We start from the raw sequence: 15,228 nt of genomic DNA on the forward strand, positions 1-15,228 counted from the left end.
TCAGTTAGCCAATCCGATCGCTTAGAGTCCTACGATCATTATGCTCGTTGATTGGTTAAAGAATTTTTCCAGGCAAATTCAAATTGGCTGCATTCAGCGGACTCAACCGCTAAATAGCAATCGAACATGATTTGTTTCTACTTTCAGGTCCGACCAATCAGCGTCAAATTACATCGGAAAATCTAGTAATGTTGAGTCCGCTGAATGCGGCCATTGGACAAAGGTATCTTTGCTCCTTTTGTTCTGATTGGTCAATCAAATATTACTTTGATAAGTAGATTTTTGATACGCCCTCTGTAAACGTAAAAACATAAACCTAAATTATTCTCTCCCCTTTCTGACATTACTGTCAGACTGACCGGACTCCGAACAGTCCGAACTGACGATCAGCAATGATCAGTAGTTAGTCGCTTTTGCACGTTCATCACGATGTGGCTATAACGTTTCGTCGTCATTTTTCCAAAACCTCGATCATCAATTTCACATTCTGCTGCAGTGTCAGTGACTGTGAAAAATAATAACGTATATAACATAAATATTAATCTACGTAACGTGTTCCTAATTTCCATCTCCTTCAAGATTACGATTGTATGTAAAGTCATTAAGGTTAACCACCGCGGTGAAAGTGTTCATGCTCTTCGATTCAATTCATGTCCCCATCGTCTCTTACTCGCACTTCGTATTTGACACATTCCAAAATTCGAGGCCTCGTTTCTCCGCACTTGATATTTATATCAATCTATACCGAGTGTTCCAAACATGAATAAAATGAACGACGCAGAGAAACGTGACGTAATCCGAGTTGGATCTCGGAAAAGTGAGGTGAGTCTGTGAGGACAGTTTTCACTTTATCGAGAATTTTACGAAATTTTCTCGAGAAATTATGAGTAAAATTTCTTTTTATGGGTTTTATACTATTATCGAAATCGTTAACATTTTTTTTTTGACGAGTTTTTTCCTTTTATAAAAGCACCGAGAGTTAAGCGTATGTTCCGCTTCAGAATAAATAAGACAATTATGCAATTATTAAAATGTCTGATTTTTTCATTGACTTAAATATAAGTATTAATCATTTTAAATCATTTTGTACTAATATGAAACATTAATTTTACGTAATCGTTGCGTGTATTACGATTGCATTTGTATGTGCATCATTCTACTAATGAAATTACTCAGCAATTTTTTAATCTTTGCAAAAAAACAATTCACGATAAATGAATATTGGATGTTTGATTGTATACTCGAAAGATAGAAGATCGCATATTGAAGAGTGTGTTTCTTTCAATGTCATTTTTCGCTATAAAATTTTAGCTATAAAATTATGTACATGAAATAAATTTACGTCGCGACGCAGTCACGCTCTAGTGTTACTTCATAGATGAATAATACGTTTTAATTATTTAGCTGGCTTTGATACAGACTAAGCATGTGATACAATGCCTAAACGAATTACATCCAAAGAAAGAATTTGAAATAGGTAAGCAGTTTGAAATAGGTGATAAAAACTGCAATAACATATCGTTCTTATTATATTAATTACTATGCATAATTAATTTTTATTAAAAAATTTTTAATTTACATAAATTATTTATATTTGCTTTTTCTCTCTTTTTCTCAGTCTTTCAATATTAATACATAATAATCTCCAGTACATTTTTTTCTTTTTTTTTATAAAAAAAGATTTACATAATATACTTGGAACACTGGTTTCTCTTGCTTCTATAACTTGCATATAATAAAATATTTTATCATGTTTATTATTATGTTTAGCGCAAAACTATTTCTATTTATGTATGTCAAACTGTATTTTATAAATTAAAGATTTTATATTTTCAAATTTTGTAATCAAATGTATGTACAGTAACAATGATTACCAAGGGAGATAAGATTTTGGATAAATCTTTACCAAAAATTGGTGAAAAGTCACTATTCACGGAGGAGTTGGAAATAGCTTTGGAAAACGGTCGTATTGATTTTGTGGTGCACTCATTAAAAGATATGCCAACAACACTGCCAGCAGGAATGGCTTTAGGTGCAATATTAAAGTAAGTTATCTTTGACATAATTAAAAAAAAATACTCTCCTTTTTATTATTTATAATTATTTTTATTATTTTGATATTATATATTTGTCTATATTACTTCATTGTTTATCAGCAAAAGCTGACTTTGCTATTTTGCTCATTCTGTTGTTCCAAGATGGCGATATATATTTGAAATTCAAATGTAGAAACATATTAGCATTCTCATAAAAGAAACATCTTGTTTTTTTATGAAAGATATATTTTATTGATATCCGGACCAATACATTGTAAACTTTTTATGATATTAAAGATTAACTTTAATTACTTATAATTTGAAAATTATTGTAACTTTGATATAAAGATTTTCTATTTTAATTAATTTCTATGTATTTGATGTTTCATAATTATTATTTTAGTAATATATAATTGTGAAACATCAATATATTTTAATAATATATGATAATTATGAAACATAAAATTTATAGATCTGAGAATAAAAAGAATAATTTCAGATTATTAGTGAAATATGTATTTATTTCGTGACATATATAGAATCATTAAATTATAAATTGGAAAAAGATTGTAACAAAAAATGAAAAATATATTAATATTTGGTAATATGAATGACTAATTTGCTTTTATAGACGCGAAGATCCACGTGATGCAGTAGTTATGTCGAAAAAGTTCAAAAGTAAAAAATTATCTTCATTGCCAAAAGGTAGTATCATAGGTACTAGTTCTTTACGTAGATCCGCACAACTATCTCGAAATATGCCTCATTTGAAGATACAAAATATTCGTGGAAACTTGAACACTAGATTGAAAAAGTTAGATGATGAAAATGGTTCCTATGCTGCAATAATATTAGCTGCTGCTGGTTTAAAAAGAATGGGCTGGGAAGACAGAATAAGTCAAGTACGACTCTTATATTCATAGATTTCTTTACATTATTTCTATAAAAAAATTTATCTACATTAATATGTATTCTTCCAGCTTCTGGAACCTGAAGAAGCTCTCTATGCTATTGGTCAGGGTGCATTAGGTGTTGAATGTCGAGAATCAGATTGGGAAATACGTTCTCTTTTGGAACCATTATTCGATGTAGAAACTACATTAAGATGTGTATGCGAACGTTCTTTTCTAAAAACTCTTGGCGGCGGATGTTCCGCACCAGTTGCAGTATCTTCATGTTTAAAAGAGAACGAGTTAACAATTACTGGTGCTGTATGGTCTTTAGATGGTCAAACCTTAGTTACAAATACGTCTAAAAGTAAATTGTACTTACCCGACGATGATGGTGAGCCTCCACGGTAAGTTAAATATAACTTTTAAGTTCTAACAGTAATTTACCGCCGTGATATCAAAGAATATTTTTGTGAGTAGATTCTTTTAAATTTATTCTATACTTTATTTCCTCTCTTTTTCCACTATATAGGAAATGTCCGTATCAAGAACCTCGTCTTTACTGTAGCGTTGTTCCTGGTAAAGTAAACAGTATAAGTCTTCTTGGTGCAGAGTTACTTGGAAAAGATTTAGCCAAAAATCTTATAGAGAAAAATGCTCTTGACATAATGTCACAAGCTAGAGATGAAATCTTGAATTCGAAATAGTTATGGGTTAGTTATTTGAGTAATATTTGATATTTTTCAAGTTAAAGAATATGTTAATACAAAGATAACGATTGCTAAGTTTTCGATTTTTCATGACTGTGTGAATATTCGTTATAGAGTTTGATTTATATATGCTCAAGATGGAAAACTCAATCAGAGTACAAATTGTATTTTATTGCTTATACTTTTTCTGAATTTTGCATTGCATATCATACACAGTTTATTTATTTCTTGTTTATAAATCAGAAAAAGTACAAAGCAAGTATGATAGATATAGGTCCGCTTCGCTATTTGCGGCACGTAATTTATTGCCCGTATCTCTTGATTATATAAATATTGAAAAATTTTGCAAGATATCATTTGGTATATGATTTTGAAGTTTTTTGGAGTTAATATATTTTTACTTTTATGAATGTATAGTACTCATGAGAAGTGTGAGGATTATTATATATGTTATTCATTGTTATATAAATATCTTATAATTTGTTATTATTGACAAAGCAAATATTACATAGAAATTTTATCATTGTTGAATTCAATTTAATCTATTGCGAAGTACTGCCGTGTATAATAGAATGAATAATAGTGACAAATATACTTCCATTTGCATGAAATAAAAAAATTAAGTTATACTGAAGCAGAGAACTTATAAGCATGATTATAGTTTATAAATATACACCTTCTGTTTTATATCAAACTGTATTTAAGAAAACAGATTGTTAAACATTGATATTTTTTATTTTTTTAATCATTTTATATCTTGAGGTACTATTGAGGGCGTATTATGAACGCCATAAAGTGATAAAGTATCGATTTGTATAATTTTATTATTCTTGAGTTTTTTATTTGACTCCTATTAACTTCTATTTCTATGATGCGTCGAAAATGTTAATTTTGTAAAATATATTTATGTATAAATAGAATATTAATTGTATATGTAGAAATTATCATAGAAGAAAATTATATATGTAGAAATTACTATCAAAAAAATTTATACAACATTATATAAATTTTATAAATTAATTATATAAATTAATAAAGAAGTTCTATTTTATCATCGATTATTTTATTTCAAAGTTCAGTAAGTTTAACTTATATTAATAATATAATAATATTTTTATACATAATAATTTTATAAAAAATGTTCCGGAAAATGAGTAATTTTTTTTATTTATTTTATTGTTTCTTCAGTTTGTGCTCTTGCATACAGTTTAAATATAATATGTTATATTAAAAATTAAAATCAAATTTCTTTCTCTATAAATCTAAGGCATCTTTATAAGAATATAATATCTTATACCAAAAGTATATATACGTAAACTATCTGTAATACATTAGTTGAATGACATCAGAGATAATGCCAATGTTTCAAATAATGTATTTGTATTGACGTTAGATTATTTATCTATAAAATATGTATATTTCTGCACATATTTATAGTAACACATACATACATACAATATAGGATTTACAATAATTGTTTTCCAACTATATTTGTAAATGCTTCCAGAATATATTTTTTAGAACATATCTCATATATTATTTTTGCAATGGAGGTATAGTAGATGTTAATATCATAATTTAGAAGATTACAAATAGATAATAATTGTACAAGTTGCTTTTTCTACACCATAAGGCAAAGCTTGTCAGCATCAAATGTGATGATGACAGCATGTTCTATTGAACATAGCTAATTGAAGCAGATAACTATTACTAACTTATTTTATTAACGTCCTGAACATACATATATATTGCTTCAAATTAGATTAAAGCAATGACAATATATAATTTGTCTTTAAACTCATATTTTGATGAAATTTTAATTTGTGTAATAATTGTTATAATTATTATTTGTGTAATAATTTTGATAAATGTATATAATGAAACAACGATAAATATATAAAATATAATATATCATGTAATAACAAAAACAATAATAAACATATCTTTATATTTCAAAAGGATTAGTAGTGGAAACAGAATATGAAGAAATATACTCAGATTATATATATATATATATATATATATATATATATATATATATATATATATACACATATATATATGCTGTGATATAATATCACATTTTAAGGATTTACAATATCCATTGAAAGTATAAGTGTTTTAACGACATACAAAATTTGTTTTAATTCCCATAGACAAATAGGATCCAGGTTATATTAAAATTTTTCTCATTTTTTAAAAACAATATTACCAGCATTGCTAAATGAGTAAACCTTGATTTAATAGAATATCATTTTGTAAGTTTTACATTTGTTAGAAATTGTCAGAATCATTATTTAAAATATATTTGAAGGAGATATGAAAATGTATTGTCTTTGCTTATTTAAAATGAAACACGTAATATTCATAAAAATTTATTATATATAATTGGTAATATATTAGTAATATATTTGCCAAGGAAAATGTGGAAATTCAATAAAGGATAATGAATTATATGATTGTAGGATTTTGTCTAGATGTAAACTATGTTTGTGTCTGTGTTATGTAAAAATGAGCAGACTTTTTACTAATTACAGATTTTATTTAAGAATTGTCAACGAAACTTTATATTCATCTACTCGACATCTTCCTCCGCCATTTGAGTATGCGATACTAGTTTCTGTAAGAAAGCAGGCAAAATAAAAAAAATATTACCTTATGAGATGGTGATACTTTCTTTTTTTTGCATAAATTTTTGTACCTGGCCAACCATAGGTAGCCGCTGCACTAGGATCTGGAAAATTGGTGGCGGTAGAGTCTTTTGAAGAACTGTTAACAGTTGGGCTGGCTGTCCACATACAGCCACTGCATTAGCCAAGTGCTCAATTCCACCCTCTATCTCGCCACAAGCAAGCATTTCTTCTCCAAGTTGAACCTAAGTCACAAACAATGTAACAAATATTGTAAACTTTAAAATCAAAATTATACTTGTATATACAATCTAATAAAAGTGTCAAAAAGTTTTACCTCTTGCAAAAAGAATTTCTGTACCAATTCATGATCCCTTAAGTCTGGTATCTTTGAAGAAGCTTTTTGGGCCTGTTTCTTAGCTCTTCTACCTGTAAGCAAAACAAGACTAAGGTTTTTCTAACTGAGAATAAACTTTCTAACAACAATATAAATATAATTTTTTTATATAATTTTAAGCATTATAAAATAATATTGTACATATATTTTACAACTATAGTACAATACAATCAATCAATATTATACACACAATAATAAAATTTATAATACACCATAAATGATATCTATATAGAAAATATATTTTATAAGATTAATTGTATCGCAATAATGTGGAGATTGCACATTGTATTAAAATGTCAACATTTTTTCATGAGAAACATGTCAGTTTATTTAAAAATGTCAATTTATACGTGTGTCATTAAGATGAAATATTACACGATGAAAATATATGAATCGGGTGAAAAAAAAGAAATTGCTAAACTTACGTTCGCGGAGTTTCTTCTTGAAATCAGGATCGCTGCGGCGTTTTTGATCGAAATAAAAACAATAGCCGACGAAAATTCCGGCGATGCCGACAGCAATGCCGACCGCAGCTTTGGATATCATGGTCATTCTAATATAGAAATTCAGATACTATGGTGAGAGAAATTCACAAAATCCTTATCGCACTCTCGGCCATCATGAAAGAGAGAGGTTGCCTTCCTTACCGTCAAAATTCACTGAACTTGCCCACAAAATATTTGCGCACAGACAGTTGTGCCAATCTAACGTTTCAATTCGAAAAAAATCCTAAGCGTTCAATCATGGATCAAACAGAGAGAAGACTGAGGTCCGAATTCATAGTCGTTTCTCAAATCTTAAGACTAGAGAATTTCTTAAATCTATCCTAATGCGACCATTTCATTGGTTGAATAGGATAGCTCAACCAATGAAATGGTCCTATTAGGATAGATTTAAGAAATTCTCTAGTCTTAAGATTTGAGAAACGACTATGAATTCGGACCTGAGAGATGTCATGGCCTGTTTTTAGGTGATCCCTGAAAGCGATACTCCCTCTATGGACATTGAAAACGTAGACATGAACTACAAAGCCAATGTCCATGAATGTTTTCAGAGGATAATATATAATGTGCACAATTTCTGGTTTTGTTCCGTGCTATGTGCACGAAATGCCGGTAGCACCAGAGTATAACAATCATTATTTTGAAAATAATATATAAATATGATAAATAATAATTTTTATAAAAATAATTTTTATAAATTACTTACCTATATGTGTATGTATGTGTGCCCATACGTTGTCCAAATGATTTTAAATATAAGAATAGACTATATGAATATCGGCGTATGTTACCGCCGGCATAGCTCTCAGGTTCATGAGAGTACTGAAACCTCCTCACCTGGCAAATGCCTTCGTTAAGGCGGAGATACAGGGGAGGAAAAATTGAGGAGGAACAATTTTTTTATTTATTTTTATTTTTTTTAATAGAGTTTTTAAACAGAATATAATACATATAAAAAATATATATTACATAATTATAATATATACAACGTAAATTATAATTAATTTGCAATTACATAAAAACACATTAAAAAATATTAAATTATGTAATATAAAAATAATTACATTACAAATATATATATTACAAAATTTAATGCAGAATATATAAAATACAATGCATTAGAAATATGTATTACAAAATATAATACAAATTTAATATAAACTATAATTTTAAACTTAATACAAAATAAAATTTATTACACGAAAGTGTCCAAAGTATACGTATAATATAAAATTTACTAAAAATTTTTACGTAGACCAGACAAGACTGATTAATGATGATTAATTACGCGATATATATTATTAATAATCGACATAGAATAATAGAATTTAATTAGTTTTATATAAATAACGTATAAACGTAAATAATCATGATCAAAAGAGTCATTAATAAAATTATTGATCGTTTCTTCGATTGTAAAAGAAAGTATTTGCATTACTGGCGCATTTTGTGTAGAGGAATCCTTATCAAAGGAAATATTCAAAATGAAAAGATAGAATAAACTTCGAAATCAACAATTAAGTTACTAAATAAATCGCGATTTAAAATTCGCGAGAAAACGCGACGAATAAATAAATCGACAATAATCGGAATATTCGCGATTGCGAGATACGCATAATTTTTATAATATGATAATCGAAACCATCAATAGACACGCGTGCGATATAATTATTATCACACAAATGTTGACAGACGAAGATATTTTAGCAAACATTTGTGATCCATATTGTTTATGAACATAAAATTCACCGATCGATTTAATTGCAAAATTTTATAAGATAAATCGCGATTTAAAATTCGCGATAAACCGCGATGAGTAAATAAATCGATAATATTCAAAATATTCAATTGCAGATACGCGAGTGACATACCGGTAATATCCGATAAAAAGAGGAGCGATCTTAAAAATGGAGAATGATTAACATCTTGTTTCTACATCAGATTTCGGAAGATCGATCTGCGAAGAAAAGTTAAGTGATCCATTAAACGTCGGGAATTTCACTGTAGGAGGGAACGAATCCTGGATCTTCCGGACTATATCCGATAGCAATGATTTCAGTATTAAATCAAAGACAATTATCCCTCGTCATTATTTTCAACTCACGAAATTGATATTCACGTCAGAAAACATGTTCTTCCATTACTAAGAAATATATTTCTTTATTGAAAATTAAATGGATATAACCTTTGTTATTGAAATGTGATTACGAACGATTATATTTATAAATAATAAAATACATGCATTATTGGAGTTTGTGTTAAATGTGCGAACACATAATTTGGGGTACCGTCGCGCGCGAGACGAATCGAACCCGATATCAGCAAGATTTAAAAAATTTCAATTCGAATAGTGTTCAAAATAAAATAAATGAAATAATTTTAAATATATAATTAATTCTAGATTAATTATCTAGATTCTTATTCTTGTAACGTTTAAATTAATAATTTTTTTTCTTTTAATCAATATCTTACTGATATAGGGGTACCCATTCGATTCGTCTCTAAATTTTTAAGTATTCGCACATTTTATGTAACATTCATGTATAATTTCGCGTATGTATAATATATTATATTAACAAAAATTATAAAAATATTTTGGATACGTTAATTTGTGCATGTATTTTAAATAATTTTTTCAAATTAATTAGTAATTAATAAAATATATTCGTTCGTAATCATTTTTATCATAAAAATTAATAAAAATTAATTAAATTATGAAATTATTTAAAAAATTAAAATTTATACACAACGCTATATCCATATTTAATCTACTATTAAATCTTTCTGGCATTATATAGACAATAATGATACCAATCCTAATAATGAAGAACATTTTTTAACGAAGAAAAGAAAAGATACATTTCTCTCATCTAAATATATATTATTTAAATTAATTCTACGTTAAAGAAGCGTATCGTCGTTGAATTACTACCGAAATCATTGCTTTCGGAAATTGCCAGGAAAACCTGGGATTAGTTCCAATCTTACAATAAAAATTCCCAATTTTTAACAGGCCACCGAACTAGACGTCGCGAATGGATCTCACAAGAACCGGTGAGAAATAATTCTCCATGATGAAAATCGTTTCGACTCCTCGGCGGTACGAGCCACGCAATTTTTATTAATGTTTATTTAACGGAAGAAACAACAATAACTCTTTTATTAAAACGACAATCTCGTCTAAGAATGCGAAAAGAACGCGGGAAAAACACGGATTTCGCAACCGTAATTTATTAATTTATTTATGAATATTTTCCGATACGAAATTCGTAAGTATAAATATAACTGAAAAAACAAATTATTAAATTCATAATAATTAACTCGCGATTCTATAATATCGAAGGTGATCGTTAAATTTTGTGAAGCTAATATTTAATCGTTGACTTATCACATCGAATCTTCACACTCTTATTCGATAATTCTTTATATTTAATTAGCAATATTTAGGAATATTATCTGACGAGAGGGACAGCGATAAAAATCTTTTGTTAAAACGATAATTTTGTATAAGAACTTATATTAAAAATTTTATATTTGATCGCGCGATGTATATACTTAATATGTATATCTATACATTAGACGGCTCTCCCGGTTTCGGTACGAGCGAAAATCCCATTTCACTTATGAGAATCAACTTCGAGCCAACCGGTCGGGATTGCAACGATACAACGAACAAGGACTAAGCCCAAACCGGAAAGAAGACGAAACGATTGACGGAAATAGAGGAAAATGAAGTTCACCAACTCTTTTTCGCGCATAATTATCCTATCTCGTATCGAACCTGGACCCGCTAAGCACGATTTCAGGTGCTCCGCCCGGACATATTATGCCTCCCGCGGTTGCTATATGCTACACCAGGCTAGTAGACGGCAAAAGAAGAGGATACCCACATTTTTTAAATGCTTACATTCAGCAATTTAGAAAATGGGGAGGCAACCCCTTTTACCGAGCGAAAATCGTGCCTAGGGGAATCCACTCGACTCCTCGACAGGGTTAACACACGCAGTGCGTGTGGCTGTAGACGAGCAAAGAGAAGGGACCCATTGACGACCATTCCGAGCAATCGATCGAGTTCTAACTAATTCGGGCCGAATCACTTGACGAAGCACGAAGCAAGAGTGTACGTTGCATAGCAACGTGTGCAAACTCGAAACATCCCAGTTAGTTAGCATCGGAAGTAGAGACTCGTGACAATAAATGAAATTGGGATTTTATATGAAAAGTCCAATAGTTCCGCGAAAACGCGACGACGCGAGAATACTACAACGCGAAAACGCGGTAACGAAGCGCTTGCCGTCCGCGGCACGTTGACGACACCGACGACGCGAAAGGGTACTTAGCTTCCCATTCAGGCACCTTAAGATTTATCATAAATAGAAAAATTTAAGATAAACCTCAAGGCACCATCCAAGTACTAAGCCCTCCCACCACGACAAGGTGTACCCCATGGGAGGGTTATATTATATATAATTTTATATATAATATAATACATAATTTGAAATTTATTTTGTAATATAGTACATAAATTTAAATTCGCAAATATTATATAAACGATAAATAAAAATATAAAAGATAAAAGAAAATCTATTATATAATGCAATGTTCAAAATAATTGATTTTAAAACTAATTATTGCGCGTAATTAATTTTTACTTTTAAATAGATATATTTTAATGTTATATATCGCGTAATTACAAAATAATTTATATTTCTTATATATAAACTTTTAAAAATATGATAAATAAAAAAATTTCTATTTTTTTATATATGAAATATTTAAATAAATATATTAATATGAAATGTTTTATAAAATATAAGAAGTATCTGAAAATATTAATTAATAAAAAATTTTATAAATGTTTTAATTATTTTAAAATAAAATGGAATATTTTTTATAAGTATATGTATTATATATGTTACAATTTAAAATCACTATTGAATCACTATCAAAGAAATAAAACGAAACGAGAAATATGTATATTTTGAATATATATACTATTGATAAATAATTTATATATTGTTGCGTCCGCGGGACGATATATATCGAACGCGGGTGACACAATCGGCATGCGCTGACGCTCGTGCACTCGTAAATAATAACGCGATTTAAGGTACACAAGAATTTTAATAAATCGCGAGTAACATACAAGAATTCAGAATAATCGTAAAACGGATCACAAATAGACGCGCGTCCGCACAACTTGACAGCTGGGCTTAGACTCTCTGACAGTCGTTGTTTATAACAATATCTTGACAACGCGCGCGAAAACGATCTTCTTCGAAAGAATTCAACGGGTGACGAATACATTCAGCGGGACGGGACGCGGTGACGCAACAATATAATAAATAATGAATGTGATAAATAATTTATATTAATGACTTACATCATATCTTATTGATCCATCCACTTCCTCCATCCAAAACCTCTTTTTTTCTTTTGCTTCCTTCGCTCTTTCCTCGTAGCACTTTAATCCTCGTTGCACTCATTTGAATTCCTCGTTGCACTTACACTCATTCACGAAAAGTTCCTCGTTGCATTTGCAATTGTGTTTAGAGAAAGAATTTGATAATATATGAAACGTCTCACATCACTACTTCACTGCTCAAGAGCCACTGAGCGAATGATCGTAAGTCAAGAACATTACCGCGGTACTGTTTATATCGTCAGGGTCGACTATGTATAGAAAGAATTTGATAATATATGAAACGTCTCACATCACTACTTCACTGCTCAAGAGCCACTGAGCGAATGATCGTAAGTCAAGAACATTACCGCGGTACTGTTTATATCGTCAGGGTCGACTATGTATAGAAAGAATTTGATAATATATGAAACGTCACTACTTTATTGCTCAAGGTACTGTGCGAATGATAATAAAGCCGTGTAACGTATTAACAATAGCGCGATACTGTTTATCAAGGTCGAACACGGTGTTATTGATAATTCTCTTGTTGCCAAAATATTTTCTGTAATATAAAATATTCGCGCGCGGAATATTAAATTATAGAAGTATTTTAATTTATTGATTTAAATTGATTATTTTTTAACAATTTATCACGGAGCCTTTCGTTATGCTATTTATTTGCATCTATAATTCGATTGTTTTACTTTGTATTCTCTCATAATCCAAATTATTTTTAGATTTTCAAGTAGAACGATAAAGTAACACGGATGAAATATATTTGTATATATTTGACTCTAGGTATTGAAATAATAATTATTGTCCGTAAAGATCGCAACGATCAAAGCAATTATTTAACATTTTGGATTCCTATCATTTAATCGATTCTCGATTAAATTGTACATTGTTTAATTAACAAGGATTGTTAAAATTTAAGGTATTGGTCGAAATATAATTAATTCTAATATTGTTAATAAAATATAATAAGCATCAATGATCGAAAGTTCATAACATAATTGAGTCTCTTATCCCCTTTTATGTATATTTTGTTTCAATTTTTAATCACGGTAATGAATGATTGCGATTCGATAAAGATTTATAGTTGCGATACAGTTTCATGTCGTGAATTAATTTTTAATTAATTAATTTATATTAATATTTAAAGCAAATTATGTTTCGATACTAATCGTAATCGTGTTTAGTAAAAAAATTACAATACAATACGAAACGTTTCTCACCACTATCTTATTACTCGAGAGTCACCGTGCGAATGATAACAAAGCTGAAACATAGCGCGCTACTGTTTATATTTTATATTGCCAAAGTCGAACACCATGTTATCAATAATTCGTTGCCAAAATATTTTATATATTATAAAATGTACATTAACGCGGAATATATTAAATTAATGAAGTATTTTAATTTATTGATTAAAATTGATTATTTATTAAACAATTTATCCTTTCATTATGCTAATTATTTGCATCTATAATTCGATTGATTTACTTCGTGTTCTCTCACAATCCAAATTACATTTAGATTGTCAAGTAGAACGATAAAGTAACACGGATGAAATATATTTGTGACTCTAAATATTATAATAATTATTATTTTTTGTCCGTAAAAATCGCAATGATCGAAGTAATTATTTAATATTTTGGATTTCTATCATTTAATCAATTTTCGATTAAATTATATATTGTTTAATAACAAGGATTGAGAATTTAAAGCATTGGTCGAAATATAGTTAATTCTAATATTAAAGCTTTAACATAGCGCGCTACTGTTTATTTTTTGTATTGCCAAAGTCGAACACCGTGTTATCGATAATTCGTTGCCGAAATATTTTATATATTATAAAGTATACGCTAACGCGGAATATTAAATTATAGAAGTATTTTCATTAATTAATTAAAATTGATTATTTATTAAATAACTTATCACGGAACCTTTCGTTATGCTAATTATTTGAATTTATTCGATTATTTTATTTTCAAAGTCAAATTCTATAATATTTAGTTTTGCATTTTAGAAGATTGACTTAGAGCGAGCTAAATAAATAAATAAATAAATAAATAAAAAATAAATAAATGATGTTGAGAAGAAAAAGAACATACATAAATAAATAAATAAATAATAGCGTGGAAAGAGAGAACATACTAATATTTTTATATAATAAATTATTATTAATTAAATTATTTATATTTTTATTTATATTATTTATATTATCAGAGAGACATATATGTTACCCTCTGAGAACATTCGTGGACATTGGCTTTGTAGTTCATGTTCACGTTTTTAATGTCCACAGAGGGAGTATCGCTTCCAGGGATCACTTAAAAGCGGGCCATGACATCTCTCAGTCTTCTCTCTGGATCAAATATATCATATATCACGAGTTTTTAGAAAAGCAATTATTTACTTATTGAGATTTATATATACTACAGTTTTTGTATATGTGTAGTATCTGAATTAAAAAATACATATTTAGGCCGGTATTCATAGTCCGTTCTTATATTTAAGATCGTCTTAAGAACCCATTCAACCAACCAATGATCGCATTGCAGCTATTTGATTGGTTGAATGGGATCTTAAGACGATCTTAAATATAAGAACGGACTATGAATACCGGCCTTAAATGTTTTTTTATGTACACCTTTT

General features: G+C 28.8%; 2 protein-coding genes and 1 long non-coding RNA gene across 6 annotated transcripts; 2 read left to right on the forward strand and 1 right to left on the reverse strand.

Annotated features, from left to right (window-relative positions):
• Nucleotides 1–332: 332 nt before the first annotated feature.
• Nucleotides 333–4,687, forward strand: L(3)02640 (porphobilinogen deaminase-like protein l(3)02640). Of its 3 annotated transcripts, XM_083108219.1 has the most exons (7): nt 333–822; nt 1,405–1,477; nt 1,862–2,045; nt 2,668–2,938; nt 3,017–3,333; nt 3,459–3,639; nt 3,751–4,687. In XM_083108219.1, the coding sequence occupies exons 1-6, from the start codon at nt 760–762 to the stop codon at nt 3,631–3,633; spliced, it is 1,083 nt and encodes a 360-aa protein (XP_082964345.1). In that variant the 5' UTR covers nt 333–759; the 3' UTR covers nt 3,634–3,639; nt 3,751–4,687. The 3 variants fall into 3 exon arrangements, with proteins under 3 accessions (XP_082964345.1, XP_082964344.1, XP_082964346.1); XM_083108218.1 differs by having other exon boundaries at nt 3,459–4,687; XM_083108220.1 differs by lacking the exon at nt 1,405–1,477 and having other exon boundaries at nt 3,459–4,687.
• Nucleotides 2,948–7,325, reverse strand: Tom20 (translocase of outer membrane 20). 2 transcript variants are annotated; one of them, XM_083108223.1, is made up of 4 exons: nt 7,089–7,325; nt 6,604–6,695; nt 6,292–6,511; nt 2,948–3,502 (listed from the first exon to the last, which is right to left on the reverse strand). In XM_083108223.1, exons 1-3 carry the CDS (start codon nt 7,213–7,215, stop codon nt 6,293–6,295), a joined length of 438 nt encoding a protein of 145 aa, XP_082964349.1. In that variant the 5' UTR covers nt 7,216–7,325; the 3' UTR covers nt 2,948–3,502; nt 6,292. The 2 variants fall into 2 exon arrangements, with proteins under 2 accessions (XP_082964349.1, XP_082964347.1); XM_083108221.1 differs by lacking the exon at nt 2,948–3,502 and adding an exon at nt 6,158–6,256 and having other exon boundaries at nt 6,338–6,511; nt 7,089–7,323.
• Nucleotides 7,326–8,858: 1,533 nt separating this feature from the next.
• Nucleotides 8,859–11,736, forward strand: LOC145976799 (uncharacterized). The gene is made up of 3 exons (XR_014440310.1): nt 8,859–9,135; nt 10,180–10,266; nt 10,746–11,736. It is a non-coding gene; the product is annotated as an uncharacterized LOC145976799 (long non-coding RNA).
• Nucleotides 11,737–15,228: the final 3,492 nt, after the last annotated feature.

The sequence above is a fragment of the Camponotus vicinus genome, unplaced genomic scaffold, assembly GCF_025532165.1.
Source record: "Camponotus vicinus isolate PSW18456_S1 unplaced genomic scaffold, iyCamVici1.0 SCAF_9, whole genome shotgun sequence".
Classification (NCBI taxonomy): domain Eukaryota; kingdom Metazoa; phylum Arthropoda; class Insecta; order Hymenoptera; family Formicidae; genus Camponotus; species Camponotus vicinus.